Genomic DNA, 22,725 nt, shown 5'->3' on the forward strand with positions numbered 1-22,725 from the left:
CTGTTGTCAGATTAATTTTTGGGGAAATCTGAAATAAATCCCAGGTTAAACTAACATAGATAAGCTACAAAGACAGAAGTCTTAATTGTCCTGTGACACAGATAGATCTTAGTCCCCAAACTGCTTGTTTCAATGGCGAGGCTCAGCAAATTTCAGTTTCGGATTCGGCACTGAAACTGGACCGAAATATGGGTTCAGGTTTAGGCCAACAATGCGAGTCTCCTGTCCATGCTGTCTCCAATTGCAAAATGGCTGCCAGGACTCCTGCAGCAGTCTTGTGAGGCTGCTTGCAGAAAGTCTTGGCAGACAAGGGGCAGGAACAAGTGGGGTCTGTTCCTGCTCCCAAAGACTCCACAAGACCACCAGACCTTCCTAACGTAGGCCCGAGGAGGGCCAACTGGTGGGAGAGAGTGATTGGGGGGGTGGGGGGGGGGGGAGGGTTGGAGAGATAGCTGGGCCACCGTGTGTGTGTGTGTGTGTGTGTGCGGGGGCAGTTACACTTTTGGTTTCTGGTGAAACAAAACGAACAATTTCAGTCACAGATTCGGTTTCCTCCTGCTTACCAGGTTCGATCGGCCTCTATACCAATGAGAAAAGGGTCCACTGGGCCTCTTTCATATGAAGATGTGCCAAGAACATGACAAACAACTGAAATTAAATGAGCTAACATCTTCAATATGTCATGGGTTGATCTCTGCTGACACTAAATGATTCCTAGCACCATAGACATTTAACTCAGTGATACTGTTTCCAGGGTGAAAGTTTTGCCTGAAATCAGACTTAGACCCCCAAAGTACTCCAACTGAGAAGACAGATTCAGAATAGATCTGGGATAATTTACAATGAACCCAAGCATCTCCCAACACCCAGATAGTTTTACACATGGATTTGCTTGCCTCAGTCTGAGGGATAAAACAAACCCATACTTTGCACATATGCTACAAAGGATCAAGCATTTCATGAGAGACTAATTGCAGCCAAAACTGTGCAGAGTGTACTACTAGAGATGGCACTTTCCAGCATTAATTAGGGATACATCCTAGTCACAAGAAGAATCTGAAATAAAACAAAGATGATAAACAATTTTTCAGATCCAGGAAACACCACCACTTTTGTTTATAAGATGATGTGCTCCCAAAGAAATCATCCTAAACTTATTTCAAGAGAAATGAGCTCAAGATCCTTAAATCTAGGATGGAACTATATCTACCAGCTTTCTGAGATACCAAGAAATTCTCTGAATAGAAACCATGCTGTACTCTACAGTGGTAGAGGCTAACTATTTGGGTCTGCAAGAGCGAAAATAGTGTTCCTTTGTCTAGCATTTTCTGGTAATCAAAAGGAAAATATTCCCTTTCAAAGGATTCCCCAAAATCATCATTTAAAGTATTATTTTACTATCAAGAGACTCAACTATCTCAAGTTACCAGGGAACAACAGTTTATGTAAAACCTCAGCTTCCCTCAAACAGGTTATTTTTCCGGTATGGAGTGTAGAATTCTAGCAATGAGCTCTAGGGTAAGTCAAAAGCTACCACATATGTGGTTTTTCAGTTTCTAAGGTTGCTATCCAGGGGTAACACTATGGAGAATAACTTTTTTGAGGAATATAGTTTTGTTATAGAATATTAGTTTAGCTTAGTTTATTAAGCACTTGGCAAACCGCTTTTCAGTGAAAATCACAGCAGTGTACAATAAAATTTGAGAACAAGGAAAGGAACTACAAAATGAGAGGCGAGGGATAGAACAGAACAGGAGAGGAAGAGACAAAAAGACCAGGACAGCCCATGAGGCAAGATCAAGTGGGAGAAAGAGGGAAAAGCCTGGGAGAAAAGGTAACATAGTAAATGACGGCAGAAAAAGACCTGCATGGTCCATCCAGTCTGCCCAACAAGATAATATGTGCTACTTTTTGTGTATACCCTACTTTGATTTGTAGGTCTTAAGGAGAACCTGAAATCGGGAGTTAAATTGCTCACTCTGGGGCTCCATGGGGAAGGCATTCCAAAGAAAGGGAGCAGCACAGAAGGCGACAGAGTGATGGGTTGATTTGAGATGGGAGTAGTTAACAGGGGGGGAAGGGTTAAACAAAAAAAACAAAAGGCTAAAGCAGAGCTAATAGTCCTGGAAAGCATGTAGGAAGCAATAAGAGCACATATATAGGAAAGATTTCCAGCATATAAAGACCTTGTGATCCAGAGTAAGAATCTTAAATTGTATCCAAAAATGTATGGGGAGCCAATGATGGTAAGCAAGAAGGGGAGGAAATATGGTCAGATCTATGAGCACAAGAGAACAGATGACTGGGTGGATCAAAGGTGGAAATAGATTGTGCCTGAAGCATTAGAAAAAAAGTTGCATTTTATTCGATTCCATTCAATTCATTCCTTTTTGCTTCTTTTGAATATTTCTAAAAAAAAAAAAATTCTTCCTGCTGCATGGTACATCAGTAAGTTTTTGCATGCATGTTTTCTAAGGCCTGAGGATCAGATTTATAGAGGAGTTTGTTAGATCAGAAAATGTCCTTTGAAACAATGGCATAGCCAGGCGTTTTGACAGGGAGTGTCTCATGCCACACATCCTTCCTAACCTTACAGTCACCTCCAGTCTTTGCTCAGGCAGCACCAGTTGCATTCACAGGCTGCCTGCAGTCTGCAACAAGACTCTCTAAATTGTCCCACCCTTCAGAAAACAGAGCTTTGTGGAATTGGAAAGGGAGTAATGTGGCAAGAGGGAGAAGGGAAGAACCGACAGGGGGTGCATATACAACATGCACCTTGAAGGGATATGGCACTGCCTTGAAGACAGGACAGCCAGTTTTCTCCCTTTGCAAAAGCAACAATGAATTGCCTCGTCCTTCACCCAGTTCAAAAATAGCTCCCTCCTTTATTAAGCTCTCATACCCAAAGTGGCAAGAAGAGAGCATTGATCTTTTAAGAGGTCACTTTTTAACCTAAAAATCTGTGTGAAGATATTGGTGGTGGTGGTGGGGGGGGGGGGGGGGGGGGGGTGGTTAGCACTTTGGGATGGGAAACCTTTTAAAAAAAAATTTGAACTATGCAAGGAAGAAGAGAAGGATTTTGTTTCATGTTTTTACAGAGAATATAGCTGGGGGACACCTATCTGCACTAAATCTAGCCAGTCAAAATAAGCATATGGAGGAGGGGGATACGGGAATCCTGCTAGAGTAGTTCTTTTTCTTTATGCAAATATGTCCAAGGCCCTATATATTTCTTTTAAGTATGTATTGCCTCAGAGGTTGGCTAGGACTGATTTTGCAATACCCACCTTTATCCTTTAAATTTTAGCTGCTTAGTGCTGTATATTGCCCACCCCCAACTGCCCCTTCTTAGACCACTTGTATGCACGCACTCAACTATTCTGGTCAGATGGGGAAAGAATTTTTACTCAGTTTTATATCAGCTACCTGCCATATTAGCTGGTTAAACTGTTTAAAGACAAATGCTATGAGAAAAAAAAAATTCTTACCTCTACTTCCACTTTTGTAAAAAGCTGGCACATGGTCATCACAAAAAGCTGGCGACTGGAGAAAAATTAATATTAATAAATTTTCAGAGTAGCAAAGTTTTAAAATATATTTTGTTTAGCAATCAAGTCACAGATTCACGATCTCTATAATCTTCAATATATTTTAGTACTCACTTGAAACAGTAAATAAATCACAAATATATATCTTGTAACATCATTGGTTATCACCCTTCCAAACACCAGTACTACTAGATAAATGACAGAGGCGCTTTAAGCTATGATACCTTCTTTGTGAGGTAAAATATTGTACATGAATAAAATGTATTTCACTGCAATATTTTCCACACACGTAACACTAGCTACTTCACAATTTGCTCCTCATTTAGGTGAACTGAATTTTATAATTTTGGTACTACTGTTTACGTGCCTACAGTTCTGTTGAATCTTAAAGTCTGAAGCAATCAGGGTAAGAAACAGAGAAAGTTAAGTATAAATTACTATTTGGAACCAATTCTTTGAACGTTCTGTAATAAAAGAGCTTAATTAGCGACCCCAAAAATGCCCAGTAAACTGTTTTTTAAAAATAAGACCCAACTGGGGTTAGAGCAAGGATCCATCAAGTATAGTACACTGTTTCCAAAGTAGTCAATCTGGGTTACAAGTACTGAGCAGAGGATCTCGAATAGTACCATCCATTTATTTTTTTTAGAAAGCAATTGGAAATTCAAACAAAAGGAAGATTGAAGTTTAGACTCCAATTCTAACTATACAAAATATATAAACCAAACCTACTGTTGCATTGGGAGTAATTATCCAACAGCAATGAGCTGTGAATATTTGCACAAAACTCCACAGTTATCTTATAGATCTTTTCCATGGAAGCTGATCACAGGTGGGTCAGACACCATTACAGATGACCCTATAAGCCCTTATATTGTTTATTGTATTTTACTATACCATCAATTCTTGCTGAAGCAAATCAAAATGGTTTACATTAGGTAAATTAAAAAAAAAAAATCCTAAAAGAACTCCATTAAAATATAGGAAAGAAAGCACAATCATCTAACATTCATTCATTAATTTTCATACAAAGCACATTATCTAACCAAAAAAAAAAAACTTTCAACAAATTGCAAGTATCAATTCAGGAGTGAAAGGAAAAAAATATTGCATCAGTCTGTGTTAAATGCAATTTGAAAAAAATGAGTTTTTAGCAAGGCCTGAAAGGAAGGGTAAGCCTGCCTTGGCATAACTAAAAAAAAAAAAAATGCTGCCTGCTATCTTTTTAGATAATGTGTTTGGTTACTGTCGTTCTAGATCTAAATTTCGATCAAAAATAAAGCTGGCTGCACTTTCAGGGTTTCATAAAGGCGACTAAGGCTCTTTGGCAACTCAAATTTGTTCTTCAGGTGCAGGGCACACACAACCTCTCATCACCTAGTAGATGATCATAATTTATTCTGTTCTTAATGTTGGATTGCCACCATCCTGGCTGCATCTTAATATTGTTGAGTTGCTAAAGTTAAAGTTGTATGAAGTGGGAAGGCTTAATTTTGTTGATAGTCTCAAACCTCTTAGGTGTGCTTTATGTTAAACTTGCCAATGACCTTCAGTATGATTATTACTTAATGGCTAAGCTGGAATTAATTCTTCACTTAAACATAAATTCATTATTGGTTCTTGTGAAAAAAAGTCCCAGTTATATATATATAACTTCTAGGTCAAATACTTCAGATGGCAGGAATTCAGTGGCTGAAAAGGAACTTTCATCAGCTGTGTGAGAACGATGTTGAGATCCCATGACACTGGTGGAGGTTTGACAGGGGGCTTTGACAAAAGCAAACCTCTCATAAAGCGAACAACCAAAGGCAGTCCAGAGATAGGCTTACCTTCTACACGTTGATAAGCACTAATTGCACTAAGGTAAACCCTTACTGAGTTGGTCTTGAAACCAGACTGATAAATGTAGAAGGTATTCAAGCAGGGTCTATGTAGGGCAAGATAGGGGATCTATCATATTGTAAGCCACACTGAACCCACAAAAAGGTGGGAAAATGTGGGATACAAATGCAATAAATAAAATAAAATAAAATAAAATAAATCTATGGCCTTGCTCTCACACCAGACGGAAAACCTCCTCCATGTAAAAGAATAACACCTCTTAATGGAATCTTTCCTGAAGCCTGCAAGACCCAGGAGACACCCTCCGAAAGACCTAAGGAAGCAAATTCTAGGCTGTCAACATCCAAGCTGTGATAGCCAGAGACTGGAGGTTGGGATGAAGAAGCAACCCCTCGTTCTGCGTGATGAGGGCCGGAAAGCAATCCAATCTCCACAATTCTTCAGAGAACAATTGCAGAAGAGGGAACCAAATCTGACGTGGCCAAAATGGTGCAATCAGTATCATGGTTTCGCAATCTTGCTTGTTTCAACAAAGTCTTTACCACTAGAGGTATTTGAGGATACGCATACAGAAAGCCCATCCCTCAATCGAGAAGGAAGGCATTTGATGCTAGCTTGCCGTGGACCTGAAGCCTGGAACAGAACTGAGTGACCTTGTGGTTGATCTGAGTGGCAAAAAGATCTAATGAGGGGGTGCCCCACGCTCGGAAAATCTTGAAGGTTATGCCCATATGAAGAGACCACTCATGCAGCTGCATTATCCTGCTCAGCCTGTAAGCCAGGTTGTTGTTTACAGCCGCCAGATAAAGTGGCTTGGAGAAACATGCCATACTGGCGAGCCCAATGCCACATCTGGACGGCTTCCTTACACAACCTGCTTGTTGGTGTAATACATTGCAACCTGATTGTCTATTTGAATTAGACTAATTTGACAAGACAGCCGATCTCTGAAAGTCTTTAGAGCATTCCAGATCACTCAAAGCTCCAGGAGGTTGATCTGAAGATTCGTTTCCTGGGGGGACCAAGCACCCTGAGTGTGAAGCCCATCTACCTGAGCCCCCCCCATCCCAGGAGAGATGCAGCCGTTGTCAGCATTTTTGCGGCTGAGGAATTTGGAATGGAAGTCCCAGAGTCACAATCGTCCACCACTGAAGAGAGCGTACAAGCTCTGGGGACACTTGCAAGACATCTTCTAGAACCCCCGTGGTTTGATACCACTGAGAAGCCAAGGTCCACTGAGCTGATCTCATGTGCTGGCATGCCATGGGTGTAATGTACACTGTGGAAGTCATGTGGCCCAAATTCTGCCGAGATGTGACCTGCTATGAAGCTCAAACATTGGTCGCTAAGGAAATAAAATTTCCCCTTGCATCTCTGAAAGATAAGCTCGAACAATCCGCGTATCGAGCAGGGCTCCTATGAACTCCAATTGTTGAACAGGGTGGAGATGGGTCGGGGTAGTTTATAATGAACCCTAGTAGTTCCAGCACTCATTGTCATCCACATGGACTCCCGAGCACCGTCCTCCGAGGTGCTCTTCACCAGCCAATTGTCGAGATATGGCAACACATGGACTCCCAAGTCTGCGTAGCGACGCCGCAACTACCACTAGACACTTGGTAAAGACCCTGGGAGCTAATGCGAGGTCAAAAGGCAACACGCCGTACTGAAGGTGATACGTTTCCAGTTGAAATCGAAGATACTTCCGGTGGGCTGGAAGTATTGGGATGTGAGTATATGCATCCTTCAAGTTCAGAGAGCACAGCCAATCATTTTCCTGAATAATGGGAAGAAGTGTGCTCAGGGAAACCATCCTGAACTTTTCTCAGACTAGGAATTTGATCAGGGCCCTTAGGTCTAGGATGGGACCCAGCCTCTCTGTTTTTTTTCTGTACAAGGAAGTACCTGAAATAGAATCCCTGCCCTTCTTCCCCTGGTGGGCATGGGCCTTCAGAAGGGAGTTCCTCTGCAAGCACGTGCTGAGAGCTTAAGAAATGAGCTCTCAGTGGGCAATTTGGAGGTCTGGAAATCAAATTGAGGGCGCATCTGAGCCGAACTATTTGAAGAACCCACCAGTCAGAGGTTATGAGAGGCCACCTTTGGTGAAGAACTTTAACCTCCTTCCAACCGGCAAGTCGTCCTGGACACTTTGACTGCAGTTATGCTCTGCTGGAGACAGTCAAAAGCTTGTCCTTTGCTTTTGCTGGGGAGCACAAGGGTCTTAGGCGCACGCTGTTGATGTGAACGAGCACACTGTGGCTGAGCCTGAGCAGGCTGGCGGGTCACAGGAGTGTACCTACACCTAGAGTAGTAGTAGGGAGCACTCCGTGGCTTACCAAAAAATCTCCTAGACGAGGAAGCAGTAGCAGAAGGTGCCAGGCGGGAAAGAGAACATATGGTATCCATATGCTTCTTGATTTGGTCAGTGACCTCCTCAACCTTTTCTCCAAAAAGGTTATCCTCCTAGCAAAGGGCATCCGTCAACCTCTGCTGAACAGAATGTTTCAGGTCAGAAACACACAGCTATGAGAGTCTGCACATTGCTATACCTTGGGCAGAGATCCTGGATGCCACATCAAACGTGTCGTAAGCACCCCTGATCAAGAACTTGCTACACGCCTTCTGCTACTTGACCAACTGGCAAAAAGGCTCAGCCTGCTCCAGAGGGAGAGCATCGACCAAGTCTGACAGCTGTCTCACCAAGTTTCGCAAGTACACGCTCATGAAGAACTGGTATGACCGGATATGGGAGATGAGCACAGAGGCCTGATACATCTTCTTCCCAAAAGAATCCAGGATTCTTGCTTCTCTGCCTGGGGGAGCCGAGGCATAGCCCCTAGTACTCCTGGCTCTTTTGAGAGCGGAGTCCACCACATGGAATCATGAGGTAACAGGGACAGAGGGGATGCCCAGTTCCGTATGAGGACTGCCTTGAGCAACTCATGGAAAGCAGCCGTCACAGCCTCCTTAGGAGGGAAGGCATAGTTCAGGACTGAGGATCTTGGCCCTGGGCTCATTCTCCACTTCAACAGGGAATGGAATAGCATCAGCCATTTCCCTCACAAAAGATGTAAAAGAGGCTCACAGGTGGAGACAGTCTCCTTTCAGGTGGAAGAGAGGGCTCAGAAGAGATCCCATAGAACACATCGGAGGAAAAGGTACCTAGGACCCTCTTCTGATTCCCATGAGCGCTTCTTCTCGGTGTCAGATAAAACCTCCCTAAGGGATATCCGAGACCGAGCCTGCCTCGCTGCCGAGGACCCGTGTCCTCAAGAGCAGCATCGAGAGATCAGTTCCCATATCGACTCCAGTGAAGCTTCCTCCACTGATGTCGAGGGGGTACCGGCCTGAGTAGCAGTCGACACCGGGGCCACAAGTGGCACCAGAGGCTGCACCGCAGGCTGAGGGAAAAGTGGGGCCGCAGCAGAAGGTATGGCAGGTGCAAGCACTCCTGATACCAATGAACATCGCTGCATGAGGCCACCCGAAAGCTCAAGGAGCAAGGTCCACAAGCACTCATCGAGGGCTGACATCGGGAAAGACTGTGGCGTCAGCTGGGGCCGATGTGAGAGCAGAATCTCGGCTGCTTGGAGACACGAACATCGGCACCTCCTGGATGGAGGGAGAGCAGTCCTTCTGGCGCCAACACTTCTCGCGTGCCGAATACCGCAGTGCCCCAGAGCTCCTGGCACCATGGATCAAGGGAGACCAGTTATGGTGCTTCTTGGCCTTTGCCCAATGCACGTCAACCATGCTTCTCGGTGCTAAGGATGATGTCAAATCCTCCCGTCTCCTCAGGGCCGGGTCTGATGATGGACGGTACAAGGGGGCCTGCACAGCAGGAGGTCTCGAGACAGGTGGAGACTCACTTGACGCCTCACTGCTCCCAGTGTCGCGGGCTCTCGAAGCAGCCATGCCTAGGGTGTCTCCCGATGCGACGCTCGATGTCGACACCTCCGACCTCGTTGCTGATGTCGACGAATTGGACCTGGCTCCAAAAATCTTCTTGCGTTGTCTCTCCTTTGAAACCTGGTTCCTCTTCTTCATATGAAGGCAGAGGACACAGTTGACAGGACTATGGTCGGGCCCAAGGCACTGGAGACACCAGGAATGGATGTCCTTCCCCGAGATGGTACCACTGCACCGGGTACAATGCTTGAAGCCAAAGGAGTCTTTGTGGACATGGAAGGAAAAACATCAGTTATAGCAACCAAAAATCACCATAAGCATTGAGATTTGAGGGCGAAGAGCATTCTGAGTCTCAAGATCTTTTTGAAGTTGATTAATCTTGATTTGAGTGCAGAGCTCGAGCCTAGGCTTAGAAGGCATAGCAGTCTGTAGTATGACCAATGTAGTGCCTATGTAACAAGGTGGAGGAGGGGGCAGAATGGTCATTCTGCTGCTATTCTAATTCAGGCAGTCAAGATTCTCCAATACATGTTCCCCTTTGTCCTCAACCATATCCTGACACTTCCTATCCGTTTCCGTATACAGTTCAAACTTCTCTTATTGACTTATAAGTGCATTCACTCTGCAGCTCCTCAATATCTGATCTCTCCCTACACTCCTCTGTTCACTGGGTAAATCTCTCTTATCTGCACCCTTCTCCTCCACCACTAACTCCAGACTCCGTTCCTTTTATCTTGCCGCACCATATGCCTGGAATAGACTTCCTGAGCCGGTACGTCAAGCTCTATCTCTGGCCGTCTTCAAATCTAAGCTAAAAGCCCACCTTTTTGATGCTGCTTTTAACTCCTAACCCTTATTTTATCATCCTCACTTTAATATTCCCTTATCTCTTGTTTGTCCTGTTTGTCTGTCCTAATTAGATTGTAAGCTCTGTCGAGCAGGGGCTGTCTCTTCATGTTCAAGTGTACAGCGCTACGTACGTCTAGGAGCTTTATAGAAATGATAAGTAGTAGTAGTAGTAGTGACACTGTTTGTTGAACATTCATACTGACATAAAGACCACCATACTGAGTCAGACCAAAGGTCCATGTAGCCCAGTATCTTGCTTCCAACAGTGGCCAAGTCAGGTGTCAAACACCTGGCAGAATCCCAAGTAGCAGCATGATTTGATGCTATTGACTCCAGGGATAAGCCGTAGGTTTCCCTGCATCTACCATAATAGTTTTGGAATTTAACTTCTAAAAACTCATTCAAACCAATTTTAAGTGCAGCTATATCAACTGCATTTATACATCCTCCCAACAATGAGTTGCAGCGCTAACTATACATTGAGTGGAAAAAATATATATATTTTTGTAACTTCATAACATCTCTCCAAATCTTGGTACTTTTTTAACCCGTTCTACTCCACTCAGGCTTTTGTAGACCTCCATCATATACCCCCCTTAGCAGTCTTGTCTTCAAGCTGAAGAGCTCTAACCTCTTTAGCCTTTCCTCATATGAGATAAGTTCCAGTCCCTTAGTCATTTGTTGCCCTTCTTTGCACATTTTCTAAGTTTTATCTATCTATATATACTTTTTTTTTTTTTTAAAGATGCAGTGACAAACTGATCAAGGTGAGGTCGCAAACGGAGTGATACAGAGGGATCTGTACTGGGATCGGTGCTATTTAACATATTTATAAATGATCTGGAAATCTGGACGAGCGAGGTGATTAAATATACATATGAAAAAACTACTCAAGGAGTGTGTGTTCAGGCTTGCTAAAACTAAAATGTCATTTGCATACAGGGTGAGCGGCGATAGCTTCCTCAGACATCCAAGAGACATGATGACCAGACTCAAAAGTACTCACCTGGAGACGTCTGACTCTTTGCCTACCTCCCAAGACATTTGACACCTGATCAGGCCTATTGTGTGGGCATCAAGATACTGGGGACCCTTGGCTATCTCCCAGAGACTGGAGATGGACACTGGTTTGGCGCAGGCCTCTGGATCGCTCTATTGTGCGACTTCACCATGAGAACTGCAGTGTGTTCTCCACAAGCAGTGCATGGACCTCCAAGACAGGCTGGAGCTCCTGAGAAGCCAGCACTGATGCCCTTGATGCCATGGCCTCTTGCTGGGCAAATAATAGCCTCACCTTCTGAAGCATGGCTCTGAGCCACTCCAAGAGCGCCATCAATAAAGGCTGGGGCTCAGCCAGAGTGGTTAATCCTTCAATGTCATCAAGGTAGTATCAGAACCTAGCCTAGGTTCGATGGAAGCTGTTGTGCCCTGCCTGACTCACGAGAGGGTGAGCAGCCCTTATTTTGGGGGTGCTTTGAGACTATCAATGTGCCCGATGTCATGCTTCAATAAGGATCAATGCTGATGCTTCTTGGCCTCCACATGATGCTTGGAATCAGAATCCCTTTGCAGACACCCTTCCTCACCCTTGGGAGAGAACTGAAGAACATCTGATCCCAGTGGCTACTATCAATGATTGTTGATGAAGGGGGAAGGACCTCAATGCCAATGCACCACTAGTGCCTGACACAGCTCATGGAGCCAGAAAGAGACCAATGACTGATGATAACGTTGATGGACTTCACTTCTTTGTGCCAAAATATCCAATTGTGTGTTTTTCACAACCTCTAAATGCCTCTTGACATCTATGACTAGAGTTTACAAGAATAGGGATTATAATCAGGCCTCAAGCACTGCAGGCACAGATTATGGGTGTCCATATAGGACACAGTCCTGCTGCACCAGGTATACTTTTTAAAACCACTGGGAGATTTCCAGGAAATAGTAGGAAAAATAGGTGAGGTAAAATTAAACAGGTCAATGGCGAAAAAGTCCACGAACAGGTGCCCAAGGCCTAAAGGAGACTAGTCAACCACAGAGAAGATGCAAGCTGAGTTGGAGGAAGCACATCCACACTGCTCTGTAGAAAAAAACAACACTGAATGGTTGCTGGGGAGCAATTCCCATGCTGAGCTTCATTGGACGAGGTCACGCAGATTACCTGCATGCTGCTTGTCCTTGGAGAATCTCAATGTTAGGGTTGCCTTTATTTAAGTTCAGTCCAATGGAGCAAACTGAAGACTAGGGGGTGGGAATGGGTGATCAAATCCTTGCACTGCTTAACCGAACACACTGTTCTTTTGCAACACTTTCCAGAGAGCGGTGCACAGCAAAGGTATAGGACCCTGATACAACTCTCTTCAGTGGGTATGGACAAAGATTGGCAATAGATGATACTATGGTTCCTGCTTTCTGTATCTTTCACTAGATGGCTTCACTGAAGCAGAAGTGTATAGGAAATGGCTCATCACGTCATCTTACAAAGCACACAATAATTTCGTAATACCTCTGCTATAGCAACAGGGTCAAGATGACATGCACAAGTTGGTAGTTTTATCTCATACAAGTTTCAATCTATTTGGGATTAAAGCAAAGGAGACCAGCCACCATATTAAACAGCATTGTTCTATGATTCAGGTGCCTTCATCAGTCACAGAAAACCCATCATCCTCCATGCATATACAGTCTCCTCTTTATGAGAAGCAATATTTACCCAAGAGGACCATTCTGTCCTTTTGAAAAACAGACTGCAGCAGCAACAACCATAGAGATCATGGCAGAGGGCCAGAAGGTAGCCAGGTCATTGGGTCAACAAGCTGGGCCAGTTTTTGCAGGCACCGAGCATAACCTCTCCTCCACTTTAAGGGATACCAATAAACAATGAGTTCAATTAATCTCAAAGGCCTGGAATCAGACTGACAGTCAAGTAAGCAAAGGATATTCTTGTGCATTCGGTTCCTGCAGATTGTCCTTCAAGGCAACTGTATTATGAAAGCCCTCTGGCCAAAAGATACTCCTGGGTAACAACTGAAAAGGGTCTATTTTTCTCCGCCTGACTAATCTGGAGATTGACCCCATGAATGTTTAGAGAATATGGACAATAGATCACTCTGCCATAGAACAGCAAGACCCATTAGATTTGAATTTGTTTAGAAGGATGACAACTATGTCCTACCATCAATAAAGATAAAGATACCGAAGCAGCTGGATCCCCTTGAAAACAAGAAATCAAAGACTCAATTCTTTGGGAAAGTGAGGTACTTTTTGGGATCTTCCAAGTACTTGCAACCTGGATTGGTCACTGTAGGGGTATCCCCTATATCTCGCCTTTCGTAGGCTTGAGGCCTGTACAGGCCATCTTAGCTGAACAATACCAACATGAATTCTGCATGACTCCTGAAGCACTGTACTAGCTGACATCATTTAAGGACATGCTGTTTACATGCATTTGCCCTCTAGTCTATCGCCTAGGAACTGCAGAACAGAAAGAGCCTCACAGGCACAAAGAGCCCTCCAGTAATCTCATGTGAAGCTATGGAGGATGGAGTTTCACAGAAAGCCAGGGACAAGGACATGCTTGTTTATCTCGTTGGCGAGAGACTACTACTGATAAGGTGGTCCTTCTGGAAGCCCAAAGACCCTTTCATTGTGGTGACTGTAGGACACCTGCTGGACAGTTTATGGTTCCAGACTGGACCCGGATCATCACCTGTGGACCATGGGGGCTTGGGAAAGAGTTAGGCTAGTAAAGGAAAGAAGAGAAGATCTGATGGTGTATTCATCTCTAAGGAGAGGGACTGAATTGCCAGTAACACCTATGAACTGTATCTATCTGTGCTAAGCTCAGCACAAGGAAGGATTCAGGAGCTAATTTATGGCTTCCAAATGACGAGTATACAGCTGCTTCACAGAGCAAGGACACATCGATCTATATCTGATACTATCAGGGGGTTCACTGGGAAATCAGCTTGAGCCCTGAAGAGGAGCCAATTCATCACTCACTGGACGTCGAAGCTGCGGACCTCTAAGGGTGAGAGAAAGGAATTCCTTTTCGAGTTCAGAGGGTTAGCCAGTTACTTGTCTTTTTGCTAGCTAAGGATTGGTCTTTACTCAGACATATGGTCTATAGTCTAATATAGCTGCTAAGTTGTAATCTCTTCTTAGGATAGTAATGTATATTGATGTAATCTATTTTGGTGTATTCCTCAGTATATTTTGGTGCCCAGTATATTTTTGTATCTTGCCTGCCATATTATTTATTTTTATTATCTATAATATGTATTTTCACACTGGCATTATTCCTTCATTGGGGGTAGCTTAGCTTGCACCTTAATGCCACATAGGTGCAGTTATACCTCTTGCCACATGAGTCAAAGTTAATTTCTATTTGTGTGATTTTCTATCATAAGAATATACACCTACACCATCGAGTCAGGATCCTAGGCTCAGAAGACCCTGGTCTGACGCATCATGGTTTTTCTTATGTTCTAGTAAAGGGAGAGGCCTATTTTTCAGGAAATGGAATATCTTTACAATATTAAAGCTTTACCATACAAGGAATTTAAATTGCTTTCTAGGCAGCTATTACTACTGAATCTTGACTGGTGTTCTATATTTAGACATACCTTTTTGTGTACTGCAAGGGAAACTATCACTGCATGATCACATGGTCTATACTTCAACTTATGTCAGCAAAAGTTTTAATTTTTGTGTGACATGTTTGCATGCTCAAACACATTTACCAATAAAAGAAAACAACTTACAATGTAGGGCCCTGCCACGTCCAGGTCACAGTATCCTAAAAAGAAAAAATAAATAAAAAAAGAGGATATTTGTCATATAAGTTCAAAGAAAATTTTCCAAAAGCAAAGAAGTAGGTCTTTGTGATTAGAATATACAGCTGTGAAAACTTATGAAACAGATTTGAATTTCACATATCCTTCTTTTGTAACCTTGAACCATTCTACAATAAATTACTAATTCAATACAGCTTTCCTCCACAAATTTTAGGTTTGAAGCCTTGTGCTATTTATATTCAACAGGACTGTGCAAACTGACAGCATCTGATAATGAATCAATTATTCAATGTTAACATGAGCAGGTTATTCCTTTCGTTAGCCACAGATTAGGTAACCTAATTTATTTTAGTAATACCATGCCATTTTATGGTTTATTAGGTTTAATATACCACTTTTCATATGTACCGGCAAAGCAGTGTACAAATTAAAACAATCAATAAAAGAAAGAAAGGGAGCTACAATTCCAAAAGAACAGAAAAGCGCAATATAAAAGCAGGAGATATAGAATAAAAGCAAGAAACCAGGTAATAAAACATTCCAGTTTTTTACATTTAATGACAAATCTGATTAATTTGTTTGACTGGGTGACTAGAGAGTTGGATCGAGGGAGAGCTCTAGATGTGGTATATTTAGAATTTTGCAAAGCCTTTGACACTGCTCTGCATAGGTGGCTAAAATTGATTGCCCTCGGTATGGGCCCTAAAGTGACTGACTAGGTTAGAAACTGGTTGAGTGGAAGGTGACAGAGGGTAGTGGTAAATGGAGCACACACTGAAGAAAGGGATATTACCAGTGGGGTGCCGCAGGTTTCAGTTTGTGGGCCAGTTCTTAACATTTTTGTAAGCAATATTGCTGAAGAGTTGTTTGGTAAGATTTGCCTCTTTGTAAATGATCCTAAATCTGCAATAGGGTAACCAAATATGAGAAAAGACCTAGAAAAGCTTGAAGAATGGTCTGGATTAATGCAAAAAATGCAGGGTCATGCATTTTGGCTGCAAAAATGCAAAGGGATGGTACAGTTTAAGGAAATAAGAACTTTTGTGCATGAAAGGGAAGTAAGACTTGGGTGTGATCGTATGTGATGATCTTAAAATTGGCAAACAGGTAGAAAAGGCGATGGCAAAAGTTAGAAGGATGCTTGGGTGCATAGGAAGAATAATGACCAGTAGGAAAAAGGAGGTGATGATGACCCTATATAAGACTCTGGTGAGACCTTATTTAAATTAGTATGTACTATTCAGGAAGCCACAGCTTCAAAAAGATATAAATGAGATGGTGTAAGTCAAGAAGGTGGCTACTAAAATTGTCAGTGGTTTTCATCATAAAAGCATACAGGGCTAGACTTAAAGATCTCAATATGTATACTTTGGAAGAAAGACAGGAGGGGGAGATATTATAGAGACATTTAAATATCTATGTGGCATAAATGCACAGGAGGTAAATCGCTTTCAATTTAAAGGAAAGTTCTGGAATGAGGGGGGTATAGGATGAAGATGAAAGGGGGCAGATTCAGAAATAAATTGAGAAAATACTTCATGGAAAGGGTGATGCATTTGTAGAACGGCATCACAATGGAGGTGGTAGAGACAAACTGTATCTGAATTCAAGAAAGCTTGGGACAAGTACATAGGATCTCTAAGGGAATGAAAAGGAGAGTGGAGAGTAGATAGCATGGATGGACAGATTTTATGGGGCATATAATCATCTGCCTTTATTTTTCTAATGTTTCTATGTTTTAAGTACAGTTAAAGACAGTGCATTTACACTTATATTTAGCTTAGGGCTTTTAACTCTTTGGTTTAATTTACACTGTAATACAAAAAAAGCAGATCTAGTCAGCTAGCTGAAAGTTCAATTAGGAATTTTAACAATGTTGTACTGATAATAAAATAATAAATGTTATGTTAACAATTGATCAATGATTCCTTGGAAATAGTAAGATATTTCAGAATCATTGATGTGACTGATAGCCCAGTTGAAAAATGAAAGATGGATATTGTCAGTATGTTACTACATGAATTAGTATTTTGTTTTTTTAACTTCTGCTTTTGCTTAAGACAAAATTGCCTTTACTTCCTTCTTACAGCTTGACAGCTAACTACCAACCATAACTGAATTCTTTTGATATAAAAGGAAATGAAGGATAGATTTGGCTAGATGTTGCCCAGAAAGGAAGAATGTGAAGCAATCTATAACGAGTTAGTAATTTCATGTGGTGCTTACATTACATGAGAATTTGATCTTCGAAAAGCAGATGTCTTGTGGTATTTTTTCTTTTGTTACCTTCACCAAATAGAGGCTTATTTATTTTTACTCTGGCAGAGTTTAGAGCCATTGGGTATGCTTTAATTTTATCATATCTGGACAACTGTAATGTACTACTACTACTTATTTCTAAAGCGCTACTAGACGTACACAGCGCTGTACACTTGAACATGAAGAGACAGTCCCTGCTCAACAGAGCATACAATCTAATTAGGACAGACAAACAGGACAAACAAGAGTATAGGGATATAAAGGCCAAAGCTAAGGTGCTTACAATGTGTTCAGAATGCTGCAGCTAAGCTTTCGGTTCTGGCTGGCCATATAGGCATCATGCTTCGCCAATACTTCATTGGCTGGCAACAGTGAATCACACTGCCAGCCAATGAAGTATTGTTAATTTGGGGTTATAAGGTACTGCATCAGTTGGGGTATGGGTATATGGTGGTCAGGTTTTGGATGCATCACAAGAGGACAGCCAGTTAGGTATTTATAAAGACAGTTCAAAAGTACCGACGAAAAAAGATCCATCGTCAAAGGCCAATCTACTAAGCTGCATTAGCTTCTAAATTCAAACTGGGAGATTCTATGTTAAATTACTAAAACATTAAACCCAAGATTTTTGGGGGATGTAACACAGCCATTGTGTTGTCTTTTCACTGTCTAAAATACAACAGATAACAAGCAGATTTTAGCCCTATGCACTCAATCCATCATCTACTCCACCCCATTCTCTTTCTCTCTCATTTATATCTATCTATATCTATCTATATCTATATTAGTTTTTCTGGTGGTCAATGCAACTATTTAATTAAATTTTAAAAATGTGTCCTACATGTTCATGCCTCAGAGTGTATAAAGCAATAAGCTTCTAACCACAATAATCATATATGCTCAGATATGAATCAAACTAGACAAGTAGCTCATGCGTTGTTCAAACAGGACAAGTCAGAGGTGACAGACATAGCTATGATCTTACAAAATAATTTCTCTTTAAAAGACACTAAGCTAGAACAAAACTAGACCAGAAAGAATACAAAACCTCACTTGGAATTCAGGGCTCTGTTCTTTCCTGGTTTTCTTCTTATCTCTCCTGGTTTTCTTCTGTATACTCTAGTGGATCCTCTTCTACTTCTATCCCACTGTCAGTTGGTGTACCTCAGGGATCTGTCCTGGGACCTCTTCTCTTCTCCATCTATACTTCTTCCCTTGGTACTCTGATCTCATCCCATGGTTTTCAGTATCATCTTTACGCTGATGACTCCCAGATCTACCTCTCCACACCAGAAATCTCAGCCGAAATCCAGGCCAAAGTATCAGCCTGCCTGTCTGACATTGCTGCCTGGATAACACTCTCATCCTTCCTATCTCATCAGCTCGTAACCTTGGGGTCATCTTCGACTCCTCCCTCTCCTTCTCTGCACATATTCAACAGACTGCTAAAACTGTCAGCAAAATTCAGCAAAATTCGGCCTTTCCTTTCTGAGCACACTACCAGAACCCTCATCCACGCTCTTATCACCTCTCGCTTAGACTATTGCAACTTGCTTCTCACAGGTCTCCCACTTAGCCATCTCTCTCCTCTTCAATCTGTTCAAAATTCTGCTGCACGACTAATATTCCGCCAGGGTCATTATGCTCATATTAGCACTCTCCTCAAGTCACTTCACTGGCTTCCTATCCGTTTTCGCATACAGTTCAAACTCCTCTTACTGACCTATAAGTGCATTCACTCTGCAGCTCCTCAGTACCTCTCCACTCTCATCTCTCCCTACATTCCTCCCCGGGAACTCCGTTCACTGGGTAAATCTCTCTTATCTGCACCCTTCTCCTCCACTAACTCCAGACTCGGTTCCTTTTATCTTGCTGTACCATATGCCTGGAATAGACTTCCTGAGCCGGTACGTCAAGCTCCATCTCTGACCGTCTTCAAATCTAAGCTAAAAGCCCACCTTTTCGATGCTGCTTTTAACTCCTAACCCTTGTTCACTTGTTCAGAACCCCTATTTTATTATCCTCACTTTAATATTCCCTTATCTCTTGTTTGCCCTGTTTGTCTGTCCTAATTAGATTGTAAGCTCTGTTGAGCAGGGACTGTCTCTTCATGTTCAAGTGTACAGCATTGCGTACGTCTAGTAGCGCTATAGAAATGATAAGTAGTAGTAGTAAAACCATAAATTAGCTTAGTCGTAGAAATCTTCAAAATAATGCTAACAATGAGAGAACATTTTATATTCACCTTATAATTTTCAAGTGAGATAAACCACTACTACTACTACTTAACATTTCTAAAGTGCTACTAGGGTTACGCAGCGCTGTACAATTTAACACAGAAGGACAGTCCCTGCTCAAAGAGCTTACAATCTAAAGGATACGTGAACAGTCAGTCTGATAGGGGCAGTCAAATTGGGGCAGTCTGGATTTCCTGAAAGAGTTAGGTGCCAAACGCAGCATTGAAGAGGTGGGCTTTAATTAAAGACTTGAAGATGGGCAGAGAGGAGGCTTGGCGTGAGGACTCGGGAAGGTTGTTCCAAGCTTAGGGTGAGGCGAGGCAGAATGAGCGGAGCCTGGAGTTGGCAGTGGTGGAGAAGGGTAATGAGAGGAGGGATTTGTCCTGTGAACGGAGGTTACGGGCGGGAACGTAAGGGGAGATGAGGGTAGAGAGGTAGTGAGGGGCAGCAGACTGAGTGCATTTGTAGGTAAGAAGGAGAAGCTTGAACTGAATGCGGTATCTGATTGGAAGCCAGTGAAGTGACCTGAGGAGAGGGGTGATATGAGTATATCGGTTCTGGCGGAATATAAGACGTGCAGCAGAGTTCTGAACAGATTGAAGGGGGGATAGGTGGCTAAGTGGGAGGCCGGTGAGGAGTAAGTTGCAGTAGTCAAGGCGAGAGGTAATGAGAGCGTGGATGAGAGTTCGGGTGGTGTGTTCAGAGAGGGAAGGGCGAATTTTGCTGATGTTAAAGAGGAAGAAGCGACAGGTCTTGGCTATCTGCTGGATATGCGCAGAGAAGGAGAGGGAGGAGTCAAAGATGACTCCGAGGTTGCGGGCAGATGAGACGGGGAGGCTGAGGGTGTTATCAACTGAGATAGAAAGTGGAGGAAGAGGAGAAGTGGGTTTTGGTGGAAAGACGATGAGCTCGGTCTTGGCCATGTTCAGTTTCACGTGGCGGTTGGACATCCAGGCAGCAATGTCGGATAAGCAGGCTGATACTTTTGCCTGGGTCTCCGTGGTGATGTCTGGTGTGGAGAGATACAGCTGGGTGTCATCAGCATAGAGATGATACTGTAAACCATGAGATGAGATCAGGGAGCCCAGGGAAGAGGTGTAGATTGAGAAGAGAAGGGGTCCAAGGACAGATCCCTGGGGAACACCAACAGATAGCGGGATGGGGGTGGAGGAGGATCCATGAGAGTGGACTCTGAAGGTGCGGTGGGAGAGATAGGAGGAGAACCAGGAGAGGACAGAGCCCTGGAACCCAAATGAGGACAGTGTGGCAAGAAGTAAATCATGACTGACAGTGTCAAAAGCGGCGGATAGATCGAGGAGGATGAGGATGGAGTAGTGGCCTCTGGATTTGGCAAGGAACAGGTCATTACAGACTTGAGAGAGTGCTGTTTCTGTCGAGTGTAGAGGGCGAAAACCGGATTGAAGTGGATCGAGGATAGCATGAGAGGAGAGAAAATCAAGGCAGCGGCTGTGAATGGCACGCTCAAGTATTTTGGAGAGGAAGGGTAGGAGGGAGATGGGGCGGTAGTTGGAGGGACAGGTAGGGTCAAGTGATGGTTTTTTGTGGAGAGGTGTGACTACGGCGTGCTTGAAGGTGTCAGGGACAGTTGCAGTGGAGAGAGAGAGGTTGAGGATATGACAGATGGCGGGGGTGACAGTATGAGAGATGATGTTAAGTAGGTTGGTGGGGATGGGATCAGAAGAGCAGGTGGTGCATTTCGAATTGTTGAAAAGGTTTAATCCAAGTTGCACATCAGGGAAGCTAAACTATTTTTGTAAAAAATAATCCATTTCTATCATGCTGTTTACAACCAAATGCAGACCTCAAGACCAATGTATGAAAAGGGCAAATGCTTGCTAAATTGTCTTTTAATATGCAAAGCAGAATCTGAATTTTCTCCTTTGCAGTTTTGAAATTTCACATGTACAGTGCACTCCATTTAAGTGCACGTCGGATAAGCCCATGCTCTGCTTAACTGCATGCTGTACACTTCAGTCCTGTTTTTGGCGTCATCAATTTCTATGGGGACAAACTTTGGTTTAGCGCACCACTGAAAAAGTGCAAGATTCGCTCCTCTGCAGGAAAGACTCCGCATAAACACACGCACGGAAAATGGAAGCCGATTGGGACGTGACAAAGGGGTGGTAAATTTGAAATCTCATTGGTTAACTGCAACAGGCAGAATAAGTGAAAGAATGTTGTTAGAGTGTACACTGGAGTAGTTGTCGTCATCGCGCAACTGTAAGACTAACACTGGCTGAATGAATAGAAGTTCTTAAAAAAATTTGAAAACAAAGTCAAGCATCTATGGATAAAAATATGGTGTCAATCCAGTCAAATTTCACATATATTGAAGCAGAAAGATCAGCTTCTGGAAAACTGGCAAAACACTACAAATCCACACAGGAAACGTAAATGGGCGGGAAAAGCTGAGAATGTAGAAGATGCTCTTCTTCGGTGGTTTTCTCAAGTCAGGAGCAGAGAGTTTCCTGTCAGTGGTCCATAGCTTATGGAGAAAGCTAATCTGCTGGCTGAAAGTCTTGGACTAACTGAATTCAAAGCCACTGTTGGATGGTTGGAAAGATGGAAGGAGAGGAACAGCATAAAATTCAAGAAACAGCATGGTGAGAAACAAGACGATGACAACTTTAGTGCTGAAAATTGGGTTGTTCAGTTCTTCCTACCATCTTGAACGAGTTTGCACCTCGTGACATTTTCAATGCTAACGAAAACGGTCTCTACTAGCGAGCGATTCCTGATGGAACACTTGCATTCAAACAAGCCGAAACTACAGGAAGTAAAACGTCGAAGGACAGACTGACAATCCTCCTTTGCTGCAATATGGATGGGAGTGAAGTTGGAACCACTCGTCACTGGAAAGAGCAAACAGCCCATTGCTTCAAGAATGTTAAGCGACTTTCTGTGTTATACAAGGCTAAAACAAATTCATGGATAACTGGGGAAATTTGGAAGCAGTGGCTAAAGAACTTAGACACTAGAATGCGGGCACAAAAGCGTCAGATTTTGTTGCTTTGTGATAATTGTGCTGCACACAGTGATGATGGCAGGCTGTCTAACGTCAGTCAAGGTCATCTTCCTGTCACCAAACACTACCTCTCTGATCCAACCTATGGATCAGAGCATAATAGCCAATTTCAAAAACTATTATCGGGCTCTTGTGCTACGTCGTCTGATGAGCGTTATGGATGACCAGACTGGCAAGGATAAACCTGCTGTTGAACTGCCTCGTAATCTATCACTGTTGGATTCCCTACATATGCAGAA

At 43.0% G+C, this 22,725-nt stretch overlaps 1 protein-coding gene across 1 annotated transcript in view; it reads right to left on the minus strand.

Annotated features, from left to right (window-relative positions):
- Positions 1-22,725, minus strand: part of LPCAT2 (lysophosphatidylcholine acyltransferase 2) — a 157,433-nt gene that overhangs the window by 51,971 nt on the left and 82,737 nt on the right. Inside the window, exons 7-8 of the mRNA XM_030204309.1 lie at positions 14,912-14,946; positions 3,489-3,543 (exon numbers count right to left, since the gene is read on the minus strand). Coding sequence (XP_030060169.1) covers positions 3,489-3,543; positions 14,912-14,946 — 90 coding nt within the window. The remainder of the gene's footprint in view (positions 1-3,488; positions 3,544-14,911; positions 14,947-22,725) is intronic.

This window comes from Microcaecilia unicolor, chromosome 5 (genome assembly GCF_901765095.1).
Source record: "Microcaecilia unicolor chromosome 5, aMicUni1.1, whole genome shotgun sequence".
NCBI classification, from domain to species: domain Eukaryota; kingdom Metazoa; phylum Chordata; class Amphibia; order Gymnophiona; family Siphonopidae; genus Microcaecilia; species Microcaecilia unicolor.